General features: G+C 38.1%; 1 protein-coding gene across 9 annotated transcripts in view; it reads right to left on the minus strand.

The window, feature by feature from the left end:
• The window catches only part of IFT88 (intraflagellar transport 88), a 157,334-nt gene that overhangs the window by 32,958 nt on the left and 108,100 nt on the right, over nucleotides 1-16,276 (minus strand). For 8 of the 9 annotated variants that reach the window (XM_064586312.1, XM_064586309.1, XM_064586307.1 and 5 more), the window contains 3 exons: nucleotides 11,085-11,137; nucleotides 8,683-8,748; nucleotides 4,989-5,095 (listed from right to left, as the gene is read on the minus strand). In XM_064586312.1, coding sequence (XP_064442382.1) covers nucleotides 4,989-5,095; nucleotides 8,683-8,748; nucleotides 11,085-11,137 — 226 coding nt within the window. The remainder of the gene's footprint in view (nucleotides 1-4,988; nucleotides 5,096-8,682; nucleotides 8,749-11,084; nucleotides 11,138-16,276) is intronic. The other variant, XM_064586311.1, reaches the window with a different exon arrangement.

Genomic DNA, 16,276 nt, shown 5'->3' on the forward strand with positions numbered 1-16,276 from the left:
TTTGAAAAATCAGTCTAAATAAATTTCTGGCTTTAACACTTTAAAGTAGGCGTTAGGGGCTCAGGGAGCTACACTATCCTGACTCACATAAACCTGAATCAATTTATCTTTCTTTCTTAGGTCTACATAAATCTGTTTCCATTTTTAAACAATTTTTTAAAATCCATGGCCTGATTTATTTTACATCTACTTTCTGCCCTCCTCTCTCCAAGTCAGAGTCCATATCCTCAGCTGGTATTTGATCATTTGTAATGATGACCCTGTAGAAGCATAAACTCTAGACAAGTGCTTCTCAAACTTTAGTGAATAGAAAAATACCTGGAGAACTTGTTTAAAAAAACACATACACAGGGGCGCCTGGGTGGCTCAGTTGGTCGGTTGTCTGCCTTCAGCTCAGGTCAGGATCCTGGGACACTGGGATCCAGCCCTGAATTGGGCTCTCTGCTCATCAGGGAGCCTGCTTCTCCCTCTCCCTCTGCCTCTCCCCTCCACTGGTGCACACACTCTCTAATAAATGAATAAAATCTTAAAAAAAAAAAACCACATACACAGATTCTTGAATTTAACTCTGGGGTAGGGTTTGGGTAGGCCTGGGGTGGGGCCCAAGACTTTGTAATTCTAAGATGTGCCCAGGTGATTCTGAGGCTCTACTGGCCCACAGAGCATCCCTGAATAGCACTATTCTGAGACCCTAATGCCTAATCAAATTTTGGTGAGCTGATGGCAAGATACATTTTAATTTAATTCATAGTATGAGTTACCAACTTTTCTGAGTGCAGAATAAGTAAGGACTATACATCAACTGAAAATAATTATTTTCATCATCCTTTCCCCTACTATTCATAAGGTAGTAAGGCACAGTAGTTAGGAACATAGACTTAGGAGCCAGCCTGCCTGGATCTAAAGCCTAGGTCTAACCCCCAATAGGTATGTGATCTGGAGGAAGTTACTTAGCCACCATGGGCCCCAGTTTTCTCATTTATTAAAAAAAAATAATAAAACCATACCCAACTTCATAGGACTATTGTGATGATTAAATTAGTTAATAAATATAAAGTGCTTACTTAGAACAGTGCCTGTACCTATCATGCACTCAGTAAATGTTAGCTGTTGCTATTATTAAGGTCTAGTTAGGCAGATGTACTCAAATGGAATTAAAGGGAAAACTGTAACCAGAACCATGAAGAGTGCTAACATTATTCACGAACATTCATCCAGAGCCTTCACTTCTTTTTCTTCCTGCTGCCAAACTTCCACCGTTATTAGCACTTCCAGAGGAGAGGAAAGCATAAAGATTAGGGGTCAACTGTGTACTCCTTTCTTTTTTTTTTTTTTAAAGATTTTTTTTTTTTTTTTTAATTTGAGACAGAGAGAATGAGAGAGAGAGAGCACATGAGAGGGGGGAGGGTCAGAGGGAGAAGCAGGCTCCCTGCCGAGCAGGGAGCCTGATGCGGGACTCGATCCAGGGACTCCAGGATCATGACCTGAGCCGAAAGCAGTCGCCTAACCAACTGAGCCACCCAGGCGCCCTGTACTCCTTTCAACAGCTCTAGGTAAGAGTTTGATGTGATTATCTATGATATCCCTGCTTTCAATTACATGCCCATTTCACAAACATTCTCAAGTTCACAATATGGAAGTGTTCTTCTCCAGCAAGACACACCAAAATTAGACTGATTGTAGAGAGTTACCAGCTCTAAAAAAGATATCTGACTGTCTAACAGTGTGAAAATGCTTAAAGAAATCAAGACATATCTGTACAATAGTGTATTATGCAGGCATTAACAATGATTATATGAAGAAATTCTAATTATATAGAAAAATGTTAAGTTTCTGCATTAAGACAGGTTCTAAACAAGAGACACACAAAAAGCAACAAGTTCAAATTTAGAAAAGAAGAGTGTCCTTAGTTCAGAAGTTTATTTATTATACTTTGTTTCATAACTAATAGTGCTTTATGCACTATGCAAGCCAGGAAATAGAATGCTCTGCCCCATGGGCTCACAATCTCAGAAACACAAACCGAAATGGGACATGCAACAATTAAAAGATAAATTAGCTCTTAGAGAGTGAGAATTCTTTCTAAGTCTCTTCTCCCTAGGACCTTTCTTTTCCACTATTTTTTCTCTTCCATACTGTATTTATAAGCAAAACATAAGTGAGAAAATATCAAGAACATGTTCCTTTTGTTTAAGATTTAATGAAGAGTACCAAAGAATAGAGAAACTGATTTCAAGGGCGCTGCAGAGAGAGTGCTTTGTGGATGAGGACTGTGACTCTGACTCTAAAGAACAATTAAGCAGTAACATTTGAGGGAAGACATTAAGGAGAAGCTATGAGAGAAGATATCTAAGTGTCCTTAGGTTTTATACAGACTACAATGAGGGCAGTGATAAAATATTGCCAAAAGAGGGCGCCTGGGTGGCTCAGTTGGTTAAGCGACTCCCTTCGGCTCAGGTCATGATCCTGGAGTCCCTGAATCGAGTGCCACATTGGGCTCCCTGCTCAGCAGGGAGTCTGCTTCTCCCTCTGACCCTTCCCCCTCTCATGTGCTCTCTCTCTCTCTCATTCTCTCTCAAATAAATAAATAAAAATCTTAAAAAAAAAAAATATTGCCAAAAGAGGCACTGCTCAAATACTGTGAGACTTAATAACTGGAGTAAATAAGTAAGAGAAACACGGAATCTAATCTAAATGCATCAATCGTAACTTGAATGAGTTTACTAAAGTACTCTTAATTAAGTCATTGGGAATTATTTTAGCGAAGACAGTGGAAGGATGTCAGGTCTATGAGAGAAACAGATAAAAACTGACTATATTCAATGTATATATAAATATTTTGATGGAAGAGGAATCAAAAGGCTGAGTACAAACTAGAAAGAAAAATCAGTCTCAATGACATTTACATATTCATTCTTTTTTTAAAAAGATTTTATTTGAGAGAGAGCGTGCGCACAGGCGCGTGCACACGAACAGGGGGGAGGGGCAGAAGGAGAGGGAGAAGCAGACTCCCCACTGAGCAGGGAGCCTGACATGGGGCTGGATCCCAGGACCCTAAGATCATGACCTGAGCCGAAGGCACATAGATGCTCAATTGACTGAGCCACCCACATGCCCCTACATAATCATTCTTAACAGTAAGATCCAACAGTCCACAAGCAGTCAGCCAGAGGAAGAGTTTAACACCCTAGAGAGAGAGTGCATAGAGGAAAGAGGATGAGGTAAGAGGAAAGGCAAAGGGAGAGAGGAAGCCAATGTAAAGATGTAAAGTACCTCAAAGACCAGAACCAGAGCACGGTATCTATAATGTCTCAACCCAGATACAACTAAACATGGAGAAATCAAGAGAAAAGAAAATTGTACAAAAGCAACTCTGCATCTCTTTAAAGGGGGCATATTTGGTCTTTGCCCTTAAAGTTCATTTCCCAGGGACTCCTCAGAATCGGATTTCTTACAGCTAGAGTTACCAACCCTTGTGAGCTGGCTGCAAGGCAAGTCCCAGGGAGTTGGAAGGGCTGCTACTTATTGTGTAAAAGGGGGCCACACTGGAAGTCTACTAAATCAAGGATGGTAATGCATATGCCAGTTTTCCTGTTTAAGGTTGTAAGTTGTGAGAAGTGTATTATGCATGATCCATAATTTGTATTAGTTGTGTGTTCTCTGTTCAGTATAAACTTAACCTACTGATGACTGAACTTAGGAGTCTTAAAGACTTTGACTCCTTCTGTAGTTCTATACTATAACTTAACGTAACAACTAATTTTAAGCTCCAAACAATGTTCTTGGTGTGAAATATATAATTATTTTTGATTCTTCTTATTGAAACACATTTAATAGTGATTATGAGGACAATTATGATAACTTGAACTTTGATTTATACCCATTTAATTTTACAAAGCTTTCACACAGGTTACCTAATTTAGCAATTGGTACATGGTAGTAAATTGGTCTTCACAGCAAGTTTTAAACTATATACCCTACCATGGCATTTTAATACCAACTTGATATTTTATAGGATTTTTAAGGTAAAAATCTATGTCATGCTCATAATCCTTAAACAACTGATACTTTAAAAAGAGAATAAAACAATCAGATCACATCTTCAAAGCAAAAACAAGAAAACCACATTTTGAAAGCAAATATGGAATTTAGATTTAATTATCCAAGATAATTAATTTCTTGAAAAAGTCTAACCTTAAAGAATATATTTTCTTTCTATGAAAGGCAGATACTCAAAAATCATGTTAAATTTTTAAATATTCTAGGCTCAAACTTAGGAGAGATTATTCTCTTAAAGAAGTAAAAATGATGGGGCACCTGGGTGGCTCAGTCGTTAAGCGTCTGCCTTCGGCTCAGGTCATGATCCCAGGGTCCTGGGATCGAGCCCCAAATCGGGCTCCCTGCTTGGTGGGAAGCCTGCTTCTCCCTCTCCCACTCCCCCTGCTTGTGTTCCTGCTCTCGCTTATCTCTCTGTCAAATAAATAAATAAAATCTTAAAAAAAAAAGTAAAAATAAGAACACTGTTATTCCACATATTGCATGAAACACAGAAATAAAATGCTTCCATGTATATTAATATTATTCTCACAGCCATGTTCCACTACATAATGAAACACCTTAAAGAAAACATACTATTATTATATAGTCCTTAGCTTAGCTTCCATGGGCCACAGTACACTCCAACTGAAATTAATTGCATAAATTAACCTGTAAGTTATTTTGTATCGGGGAAAGTTACAGTGATTTGTCTATGAGTAACCATCCATGAAAGTATGTTGACTCTGATGTACTTTCTCCTATTAAGAACTGGTTCTTGACAGAATTTTATCTTCAAACTAGAATTTTAGTTATTCTTCCTTCTGTGCCACGGCAGAAAAAAGTTTCAACTTTATTTTACTGAGAGAAGCCCTCAGAATCACTCAGTTGAGCTACAGAAGGCTGACATTTTGAAAATTAACAGACAGCAGTTTTTGGGCCATATGAGATACCTGTTCCCTTATTTCTTTCATTTTTTCCAGTCTCTTGAGTTTTGTTGCATATTCTTGAACTTCTTTTAATCCAATATCTGTGCAGAGACGAACCAAGAAACGCAGACCTATTGTAAAAAATAGTTTTAGAAAAATATTAATGCACAATGTTGAAAATATAACAAATCAATGAACTCAGTCTTTTGGGACACAAGTAGGAATGACACAAATAGTGGTTGTTTCTATTAAAAATTAATGACAGTTTGTATTCTCTGGCCCTATGAAAACGGACCTCCTTGAAAGGGGACCTAAAGGGACAGACTCTCTCCACCTGCCCTGCCCTCAGGTGAGACCACACCATCTACTTAGAGCCCTTCCCATACTCTTTATGTCCTTATCTGCTTTACCTTTATACCACTTATGACTACTGACGTATACATTTGTTTACTGTCTTTCTCTTCCTGGGGGTTTTCATCTGTTTTACTTTCCGCCACACCCACAGTGCTTGAACAGTGCTGTATTCCAACACTGTAGCATCACTCCACAAGAATTTGTGAATAAGTCAGCAATTCATGACCACTAACATATTGTAAAAGTAATGGTACTAAAATAATTTAAGATGTCACTATATAAATTGCCTATGTATACATTTATCTTAATAATTCACAATAAGAAATAATTTACACATATCGTACAAATAATACTTAACTATTTCTCTTACCTATCCTTAGAATGAATGGCTTAGGAATATTTAAAGTAAAATAAAAATCATTGGTTTTGGTAGATGTTCTTCGAAATTTAGTAGGTCATCTGAACTCTATAGAGCAGGTCAATTTTTGCTAACTGAAGAATATATTTTAAGAATGAATTATCCTGTTGGGTTTATCAGAAAACTACTCTGCTCAAGATGAGATATTACATGGGTGCAAATGTTTTTTCTATAGCTATAGTTAAGGTAGACAAATTATAATTTGTTTTGAAAATTATCCAGGCTGAAGTCATCTTGAACATTTCCTATGGCATAATCATTCATTTAATTTTCAGAGTAACTATTTTCTTTAAAAAATATTTTATTTAGAGCGCCTGGGTGGCTCAGTCGTTGAGCCTCTGCCTTCGGCTCGGGTCATGGTCCCAGGGTACTGGGATCGAGCCCCACATCGGGCACCCTGCTCAGCAGGAAGGCTGCTTCTCCCTCTCCCACTCCCCCTGTTTGTGTTCCCTCTCTTGCTGTGTCTCTCTCTGTCAAATAAATAAATAAAATCTTTAAAAAAATATTTTATTTATAAGTAATCTCTACACCCAACACAGGGCTTAAACTCACACCCCTGAGATCAATAGTCACATGCTCCACCAAGTGAGCTGGCCTAGTGCCCCTTAGAGTGAATCTTAAACTCTCAATAAAGAAAGAAATTTGGACTTGCGTGGAGATTCTCCCTTTACTGGTCCAGTGCAGAGGGACTATAGCCACTGCGGGGGTTCTTAATCAGCAGAATTCTGTCAATGCAATTTGGCAATGTCTGGGGACATTTCTGTTTTTCATAATGAGGAGGTGGAAGTGCTAGGAGCATCTGCTGGGTAGAAGCCAGGGATGCTGCTAAAACATTCTATAATCCGTAGGATGGCCGCCCACAATACAGAATTATCTCATCCCAAATGTCAATGGTGCCAAGGTGGGGAAATGTTTGCCTAGCAGACTTTGGGTTGCTTCATTTTTACAAAAGATATTATTGTTACCTCTCATTTAATCTCTAAATCACCAGTTTCCTGAAGTGACTGAGATTAAGAATCACATAAAAAACCTTTAAAAAAGAAATAGGAGGGGCGCCTGGGTGGCTCAGTTTGTTAAGCGTCTGACTTCCGGGTTGGGTCATAATCTGGGGTCCTGGTATTGGGCCTGCATCTGGCTCCCAGCTCAGCCAGGGATTCTGCTTCTCCCTCTCCTTCTGCCCCTCCCCTCCACTTGTGTGCGCACGCTCTCTCTCTCAAATAAATAAGTAAAAATCTTAAAAAAAAAAAAAAAAAAGAAATAGGAAATGAAAGGTATCTGTGTCCACTGCAAACCTAAATGAGAATCTCTGTAGGTTGGGCTAGAAATTTGTGCTTTTTAAGTTTTATAAGTAATTCCCACATAGCCTGTTTCCTGATGGCATTTGCAAACTACTGCTGTAAATTAACAAATCGGCTTCTAAATCAGCATTAGAAAAGTTCTTGCTCCTAAACTGCTACCAAAGTCCATAATTCTGAGCTCTCTGCTGTTGACCTTTCACAAAAGCCAAATGGAGAAAATATTAATGAAGGAACATGCAGTACATCTCATTCCCAGATCAGGCTGGGCCACTGGAAAACTTGGCATAGGAAAGATTTGTCTTACTGAACTGAAATGCATTGTTTAGTGTTCATTGTCACTGAAGGAAAAAATTAAGGTCTTTCAAACATTTTATTTGCTGTGGGGATGTCATGAAAGCAAGGAGCTGCTATAACTTTAATTGATCTTATCTAATATATATCTCTTGGTTTCGCAACATAAATGAAAAGTTAGAAATGTTTTCTTCTTCCCAAGGAATTACTTTGTTTCCTCATAAACAGAAAAGATTGTATAACTGATGACATTTTCTCCCTTTCCTTTAGCTGCAAGGCTATTCAGGGCCAAATACATGAGAGTATGTGGCATGTGAATATGGTTATTTTGTATTTTTCTTGGTCATGATTTTGTTGTTGGTACTCCTGTAATACTTCACATTATTACTTTAAGTAATAACCCATTATGCAACAAGATGGGGAATAAATGAGTATTTTCTACAAAGCTAGCTTCACAAAAGGGAAATAAGCCCAATACCAACATAATGTTTTAAACTTAAAGTAACATTAAAATTCATTTGCTATCCATATGAGCACGATGATTGTTCTATTTTCATAAACTCTAAAAGTATTTTTCAACCTCAGAAAGTTGCATACTAAGTGGAGAGTTAAAAATGCCTTTTCTGGGCTGCCTGGTGGCTCAGTTCGTTGGGTATCTGCCTTCGGCTCAGGTCATGATCTGGGGACCCTGGGATCCAGCCCCACATTGGGCTCCCTACTGAGCAGGGAGCCTGCTTCTCCCTTTCCCTTTACCCCTCCCCTAGCTTGTGCCCTCTCTTTCTTTTCTTTTTTTTTTTTTTTAAAGATTTTATTTATTTATTTGACAGAGAGAGACAGAGTGAAAGAGGGAACACAAGCAGGGGGAGTGGGAGAGGGAGAAGCAGGCTCCCCGCTTAGCAGGGAGCCCAATGCAGGGCTCGATCCCCAGACCCTGGGATCATGACCTGAGCCAAAGGCAGACGCTTAACGACTGAGCCACCTAGGCGCCCCTTGTGCCCTCTCTTTCTCAAATAAATAATAAATAAATTTTAAAAAATGCATTTTCTATAAAACATCAGTTTATGAACTTTAAAAAATCAGTAATAAACCAAAATTCTTCAAATTTCACAAAACTTTGAATTATACATCGGTTTACTACTAAAGAGAACACTTAAATCTTAAATCTATCAAAAATTAAATTCTATACAATGTACTTGCATAGTCAAATTTTCTGATCCTATAACCACATGTGTAATCATGTATCACAAATTATAGGCTGGTAGCTATATATGCAATTAATGTAGCAAATGTAGTTATCATACTTAATGACATAATATGTGAAAACCTATAGCTTAAAAGTTACAAGATGTAAACTCACATTCAACATTTTCTGGAAATTTTCTGTGAATCTCCTTGTAAGTATCTAACGCTTTTTGGTAGTTACCTGTAAATAAAAAAAAAAAGAAAACTCCACTAGCAGATTATAAAAATTAATAAGATTCAGCAAAGTGGTAATTTTAATTCAAGACACTGGCACCATTTATTGGTTTAGTAAGACTTTCATGTTTGCCACAAGTATATATAAACCATTCTTAATATAACTTCTGGAAGAAAATGTACAGATACAAGAAAATTGAAAAAGGGGTAGAGCAGAAGTAAATGGGTGATGACTGAAACTTAGTTTAGTCCGTGGGGCACCTGGGTGGCTCAGTCAGTTAAGCGACTGCCTTCGGCTCAGGTCATGATCCCAGGGTCCTGGGACTGAGTCCCACATCGGGCTCCCTGCTCAGCAAGGGGCCTGCTTCTCCCTCTCCTTCTCCCCCTGCCTATGCTCTCCTGCTCTCTGTCAAATAAATAAATAAAATCTTAAAAAAAAAAAAAAGAAACTTAGTTTAGTTCTTAAAATAAATACGTTAGTGTCAAAAATTAAGTTCTATTCAATTTCTAAAACTTAAAGATTATTTTATTAGAACTGACAAATTTGGGGCGCCTGGGTGGCTCAGTCATTAAGCGTCTGCCTTCGGCTCAGGTCATGATCCCAGGGTCCTGGAACCGAGCCCCACATCAGGCTCCCTGCTCAGCGGGAGGCCTGCTTCTCCTTCTCCCACTCCCCCTGCTTGTGTTCCCTCTCTCAGTGTGTCTCTCTCTGTCAAATAAATAAATAAAATCTTTAAAAAAAAAAACAAAAAAACAAAACAAAAGAACTGACAAATTTAAAAATAATTTAAGTGATAAGCTAACATTAATTTCAGTATCATTCACTTAGTTGGGAAAAGATGAAAAATAACCTTTTCCAGTAGTTTTTATTTTGAAACATTAAAAAGTTTACAGAAAGCATTTTGTTTTATAATACAATAAATATAATACAATACTGCTTCATAGCAGTAAAGAACAGGGAAAAATGAATTTTGGATCTTTGCTAAAATCTCAGTAAACAAGGAATGAATCTGTCTGGGCCCCACTCTACACAAGGGCCAGCCATGCTGACCCTCCAAGAGCTGTGGTGAGAACTGGATACAACTGAGACAGGAAGTACCCAGCATCCAGTGGCTCTCACTAACGTCCGCTTCTCTTCTTCTAATCTGTACTTCCGTAACACAAGGGAGGTTCTGTCTTAAATCACTCCGAATACCTCATATGTATGTATGTCTTACCCATGACTGACACTGTAATGAACACTGGTAACTCAGAACTCACTCTGATATCGGTAACATGTACATACAGTACGGTGATGTTACAGATCTCATAGCAACTACAGTAACAGCAAAGATCAATATCTAAATGATTTGAGGACTCCTCTGTGTATATATTCTGATGCCATTCTGAAGGAGCTCACAGAGGTAAAGAAAGAGACCTACAAAACAGGATGAGAACACTGTTAACACTGTCACATTTGTGCTCCCTTTGGATTGAGGCATTTTTTCCCTAGATCATTTGTAGGCTCTACAAGAGGGATTACAAATCTATTAACATTTATCTCCTTGCTTAATCTCTGATGAGAGTTTTTTTTTTTTAAAGATTTTTTTAAATTTATTTATTTGACAGAGAGAGAGAGAGCGAGAGAGGGAACACAAGTCGGGGGAGCAAGAGAGGGAGAAGCAGGCTTCCTGCGGACCAGGAAGCCCGATGCGGGCCTTGATCCCAGGACCCCAGGATCATGACCTGAGCCGAAGGCAGACGCTTAACAACTGAGCCACCCAGGCACCCTCTGATGAGAGTCTTAAGAGTATCATTCACTTCATGGTTAGTCCAACAATACTAACATCTCCATGCTCCATGCTTCAGGACAAGTGTCAGCAGTACAGGATGGAATAAAAACAGTTCCCGAAAACACAGAGATACCTAGTGGTCTTTGGTATAGAAAACACAGCCCCAGTTGTTCCAGTTCAGGGCCTTCTTCAGGCTTCTCAGGTGTGAGACAGTCTCGTAAGTTTGGCCGAGCATACAAGGATGTTTAGAATTAGGTGAACAGAAAATGGAAATGTAAACTAATATGTATAAAATGTCTATTTTTCTGTGACTAACTTGTCAAAATGATTACATGTTAACTTTGAAAAATAATGACTCTCTTCTTAATAATGGTGACCCACTTTGTAAGCATAACTTTTTTCTGTATGTAGTAATTATTATGTTTCTCATATAATGCTTCAATATGTGTAGTAATCAAAAGCTAATGTTTTAATAAACAAATATGCAGTTGGAAAACAGTTATGTGCATAATTACCTAAAAGACATAAAGAAGCAAAATATATAAAAAATAAATAAAATTAAAGCATTTACCACTTCTTCTAAAACAACTAGCTACCATCAGCTGCCATTTCACTTGTGTAGGCCTATAAAAGAAATGAATTATATAAAATCAGAGATGAAATAGAAACAATCTGTGATGATCAGTTTTATAAAGTTATATATCTATAGTATCGTTCAAGTTTTTTTCAAATACTTTTTGACCTTTGATTAGATCTTTATTATTGACAATAGCATATATACACTTTCCTTCATTATTATCTATCAGATGCATATTAGAAAATTTAAATTTAAGAGTCCTTCAATCTAGTTCATGCCCTATTTAGATTTTATGTGAACACTTAACCTGTTTGGCTAAAGACCACTGCATTCTATTTTAAACATTATCATTATCTTTGCCATAATTTTATACTGTGGTTTAGTACCCTAACTGTCACTGTCCCAATAGTATTTACCAGCATAATATCCCATATAAATCCCTTATGTCACACTTTCAGAAAGCAATGAGGGATAGAGTCTGAAAATTACCACAGGGAAGAATTATGATTTCCATATTTGGAATAAGTAAGCACCACCAAGAAAGTCACGACTTCTGGTTTTAAGATGGCAGAGTAAAAACCTTTTACTTCACAATGTCTTTTCCAGAAATAACCCCCCAAAACAAGGAGGATAAGAAAGATGAACTCAAATTCTATCTCAAATGAAACTTAAACCATATAAAACCATATGCAAATGATGGATGATGGATAAAAAAAATGGAAACTGACTTTGGCAGGGCAAAGAAAGGTAAAACTCAAGTGCTTGCCAATAGCACACTGAAGACAGGTGTTCAGATCTTCCTGAAAACACCAGAAATGCTCAAGAACTGGAATCACCAGCATTGAGGAAGGAAGGGTAAGGCACGAAACTACAAAAAAGGAAAACAGACTGGAAATGTGATTGAGAAGCAGTTGGACACGCCCCCTATGCAGCCAGGTAATAACCCCTCACCCCCAGGAGCTGCTCAGGAAGGCTCCAGCCCAGGGTGCTGGACAGAAAACTGGATGATGAGGTAGAGTCTGTTTCTGGAACAATGAGATCCTCAGCCCAGCCCCTTGCAGCTGCTGGAATGGCAAAAGCCAGGCTTACATTCCGGAGGCACATATTTACCTATGAAGTTACCAGGATGCTCCTCTGAATACACTGAATGGCCCCAGAGAAAAGACTTTAGAGTTTTAAGATGAACTCTCAGGAACAAAACCATACTATTAACATGTTCTAATGCAGCATTTGGTGAAGGTGCTATTGGCATTTAGGGTGAGACGACTCACTGTACAGGTCCTCTACTCATTACTGAATGTTTACCATCCTGGTGGCTGCCTACCTAATACCCACAGTGCTTCCCCATCATCAAGACAATAAAAATGCCCCTCTCCCTACATTTCCACATGGCTCCCCCAGGGTGGGGCAGTGTTGCCCTTCTTTGCTCATATTGTCTTTTTTCTTTATATTGTAAAGTATAACACATATGGAAAAGTACACAAAACATAACTATATAGCTCAATAAACCATCATAAAGTAAACACTCATGAAACTGCCCTGCAGTTCTAGAAACAGAATACTGCCAACACCCTAGAAGCCTCCTTCATACTCTTCCAGCATTACCTCCTTCATCTACAAAGGCAACTACTATCCTGACTTTTTAACACTGATTTAGCCTTTTTGAACTTTACATGAATGAAATCATATACAAGGTACCCTCTTTTTACAGCTTTATTGAAATACAATTCATGCAACATATAATACATCCATTTAATGTGTATAATTCAAAGGGTTTTGGTGTACCACATTAATTTTTTAAAATTATGATTAAAATACACACGACAAAAAATTTGCCATTTTAAGTCATTTTGGGGGGTATAATTCAGTGGCATTAATTATATTCAGAATGTTGTACAATCACCACCGTCTTTTCAAAACCTTTTCTATTGGCCAAACAGAAACCGCACAACCACTAAGTACTAACTCTTCATTTCTCCCCTGCAGACTCTAGGGTACTGTCAACATATACTGTCTCTGAATGTGCCCATTCTAGATATTTCTTACAAGTGGGATCACACCATATTTGTCCTTCTGTGTCTGGCTTCTTTCACTTAGCATGATGTTTTCCTGGTTGTAGCATGTGACATGTTGTAACATGTGTCAGAATGTCTTTCCTTTTTATGGCTGAATAATACTCCATTGCATGTATACAACTACATTTTGTTGTTTATCCATTCATCAGTGATGGGTACTTGGGTTGTTGCCACCATTTGGCCTTTGTGAAAAATGCTATGAATATGCATATACAAATATCTGTTTGAGTCTCAGCTTTCAATTCCTTTATATATACCTAGGAGTAGAATTGCTAGATCATATGGTAATTCTAAGATTAGCCTTCTGAGGAACCACCAAATGATCTTCCATAAAATACCACTTTACATTTCCACCAGCAATGCACAGGGTTACAATTTCTCCACATACTCAATGACCCACCACTTATTATTTTGTTGTTGTTGTTGTTTTTAAAGATTTTATTTATTTATTTGACAGAGAGAGACACAGCGAGAGAGGGAATACAAGCAGGGGGAGTGGGAGAGGGAGAAGCAGGCCTCCCGCTGAGCACGGAGCCTGATGCGGGGCTCGATCCCAGGACCCTGGGATCATGACCCGAGCCGAAGGCAGACACTTAACGACTGAGCCACCCAGGTGCCCAGGTAGCTGTTACATTTAAAAACAACAACGGGGCGCCTGGGTGGCTCAGTCGTTAAGCGTCTGCCTTCGGCTCAGGTCATGATCCCAGGGTTCTGGGATCGAGCCCCGCATCAGGCTCCGTGCTCAGCGGGAGGCCTGCTTCTCCCTCTCCCACTCCCCCTGCTTGTATTCCCTCTCTCACTGTGTCTCTGTCAAATAAATAAATATTTAAAAAAAAAATGTAACAGCTACCCTAAAAGCTGTGAAGTGGTGTCTGGTGTGATTTTGATTTGCATTTTCCTAATGACTAATGATGTTGAGAATATTTCCATGTGCTTATTGGTCATTTGTATACCACTTCGGAGAAATGTCTATTCAAATCCTTTGCCTACTCTTAAAATGCTTTTTGTTGTTGTTGTTGAGTCACAGAAGTTCTTTATATATTCTAGATATACCCCTTATCAGATATATGCTTGCAAATATGTGGGCTACCTTTTCATTCTGTTGATACAATCTTTTGATGTATGAAAGTTTTAAATTTTGATGAAGTCTAATGTATTTTTTTTCTTTTATTGCCTGTGTTTTTGGTGTCACATCTAAGAAATCATTGTCAAATCCAACAGGATAAAGATTTTTCCCCTCTGTTTTCTTCTAAGAGTTACATTTGGTTATTTGATCCATTTTGAATTAAATTTTATTTGGGGTAAGGGTCCAACTTCATCCCTTTCCATGTGGATATCAAGTTTTCTGAGTGCCTTTTGTTGGAAAGTTGTCCTTTCATCGAATGGTCCTGGCACCTTTGTTGAAAATCAATTTATTATATACATGAGGTCTTCTTCCTGAGTCCTAGATTCCATTCATCTCCATGTCTGTCTTTGTATCAATATTGTTTTGATTACTGCAGTTCTCTACCAAATTTTGATGTCAGAAAGTGTGAGAACTCCAACTTTTTTCTTTTTCAAATCGTTTTGGCTATTCAGGGTCCCTTGAGATCCATATGAATATTAAAGTGAACTGGGCAATCTGCTTTACTGAGTCCATCATTTCAAATGTTAGTCTCATCTGGAAATAATGCTTAATCTGGGCACCCAGTGGCCAGTCAAGCTGACACATAAAATCATTCATCTCAGTAGAATTCACCAGTAAGGCTATCTGGTCCAGGGATTTTCTTTGTTGGAATTTTTTTTTTTTTAAGATTTTATTTTATTTTATTTTGACAGAGAGAGACCCAGCGAGAGAGGGAGCACAAGCAGGAGAAGCAGGCTTCCCGCGGAGCAGGGAGCCCGATGCGGGGCTCGATCCCAGGACCCTGGGATCATGACCTGAGCCAAAGGCAGACACTTAACGACTGAGCCACCCAGGCGCCCCATGGAATATTTTTGATTACTTAATTCAGTCTCCTTACTAGTCACAGGTCTATTCAGATTTTCTATTTCTTCTTGAATCAGTTTTAGTTGATTGTGTGTTTCCAGGAATTTGTCTGATTTATCTATATTATCTAACTTGTTGGCATACAACTATTCATAGTGTTCTCCTATAATCTTTTGATTTCTACAAAATTGGTAGTAATGACCCTATGCGCACTTATAATTTTAGTAATTTAAATAGTCTATCTTTTCCTTCATCAATCTAAGCTAAAGATGTGTGAATTTTATTATTCTTCTCAAAGAATCAACTTTTGGTTTTATTGATTTTTCTCTACTGTTTTGCTATTCTCTTATTTATTTCTGATTCCATCTCTATAATTTCTTTTCTTCTGCTAGTTATAGGTTTATTCAATATCTTGTAGACAGTTTACAGGTGGATACTGATTTTCTTATTGAATCTGTCAATCTTTTTCATTTACTGGAAGATTTTAATAAATTTCTCTTTAATGTTCTTACTAATATAGGATGATTGTTTCTTCTTTTTAGCTGTTTGTTCTGTGTACTGCATGTTTTTAGTTCCTCAATTCCTCCATTACTGCCTTTTTTGGGTATTTAGTTGATTTTTTGTAGTGTACTATTTTGATTCCCATCATTCCTTTTCTGTGCATTCTTTTCTGTGTTTGCCTTTTAAATCGTATAGGGAAAAGAAAGGTTATAAGCCAAACCAGAAATACAATACTGGCTTTTATTATTTACCTATGAAGTTACCTTTATAAGTGTTCTTTAATATTTTCTTAGGTCTTGGGAGTTATTGTCTAGTGACTTTTCAGTTCAGCCTGAGGGACACCCTTTAGCATCTCGTGTTACAGGTAGATGGACTGGTAATAAACTCCCTCAGCTTTTGTTTTATATCTGAAAATGTCTTAATTTCTCCTTCCTTCATTTTTTTTTTCACATGACACAAATACTCATATTTTCTAAGCCATTTAACAAGGTATAAAACCAGTCTTAGTGGGGTGCCTGGGTGGCTGAGTAGGTTAACTGTCTTCGGCTCAAGTGATGATTTCAGGGTTCTGGGATCAAGCCTACGTCAGGCTCCCTGCTCAGCAGTAAGTCTGCTTCTCCTTCTCCCTCTGCCCTCGCCCA

The sequence above is a fragment of the Mirounga angustirostris genome, unplaced genomic scaffold, assembly GCF_029215605.1.
Source record: "Mirounga angustirostris isolate CCGP_5_RB_7025 unplaced genomic scaffold, mMirAng1.0.hap1 SCAF_3, whole genome shotgun sequence".
Taxonomy (NCBI): domain Eukaryota; kingdom Metazoa; phylum Chordata; class Mammalia; order Carnivora; family Phocidae; genus Mirounga; species Mirounga angustirostris.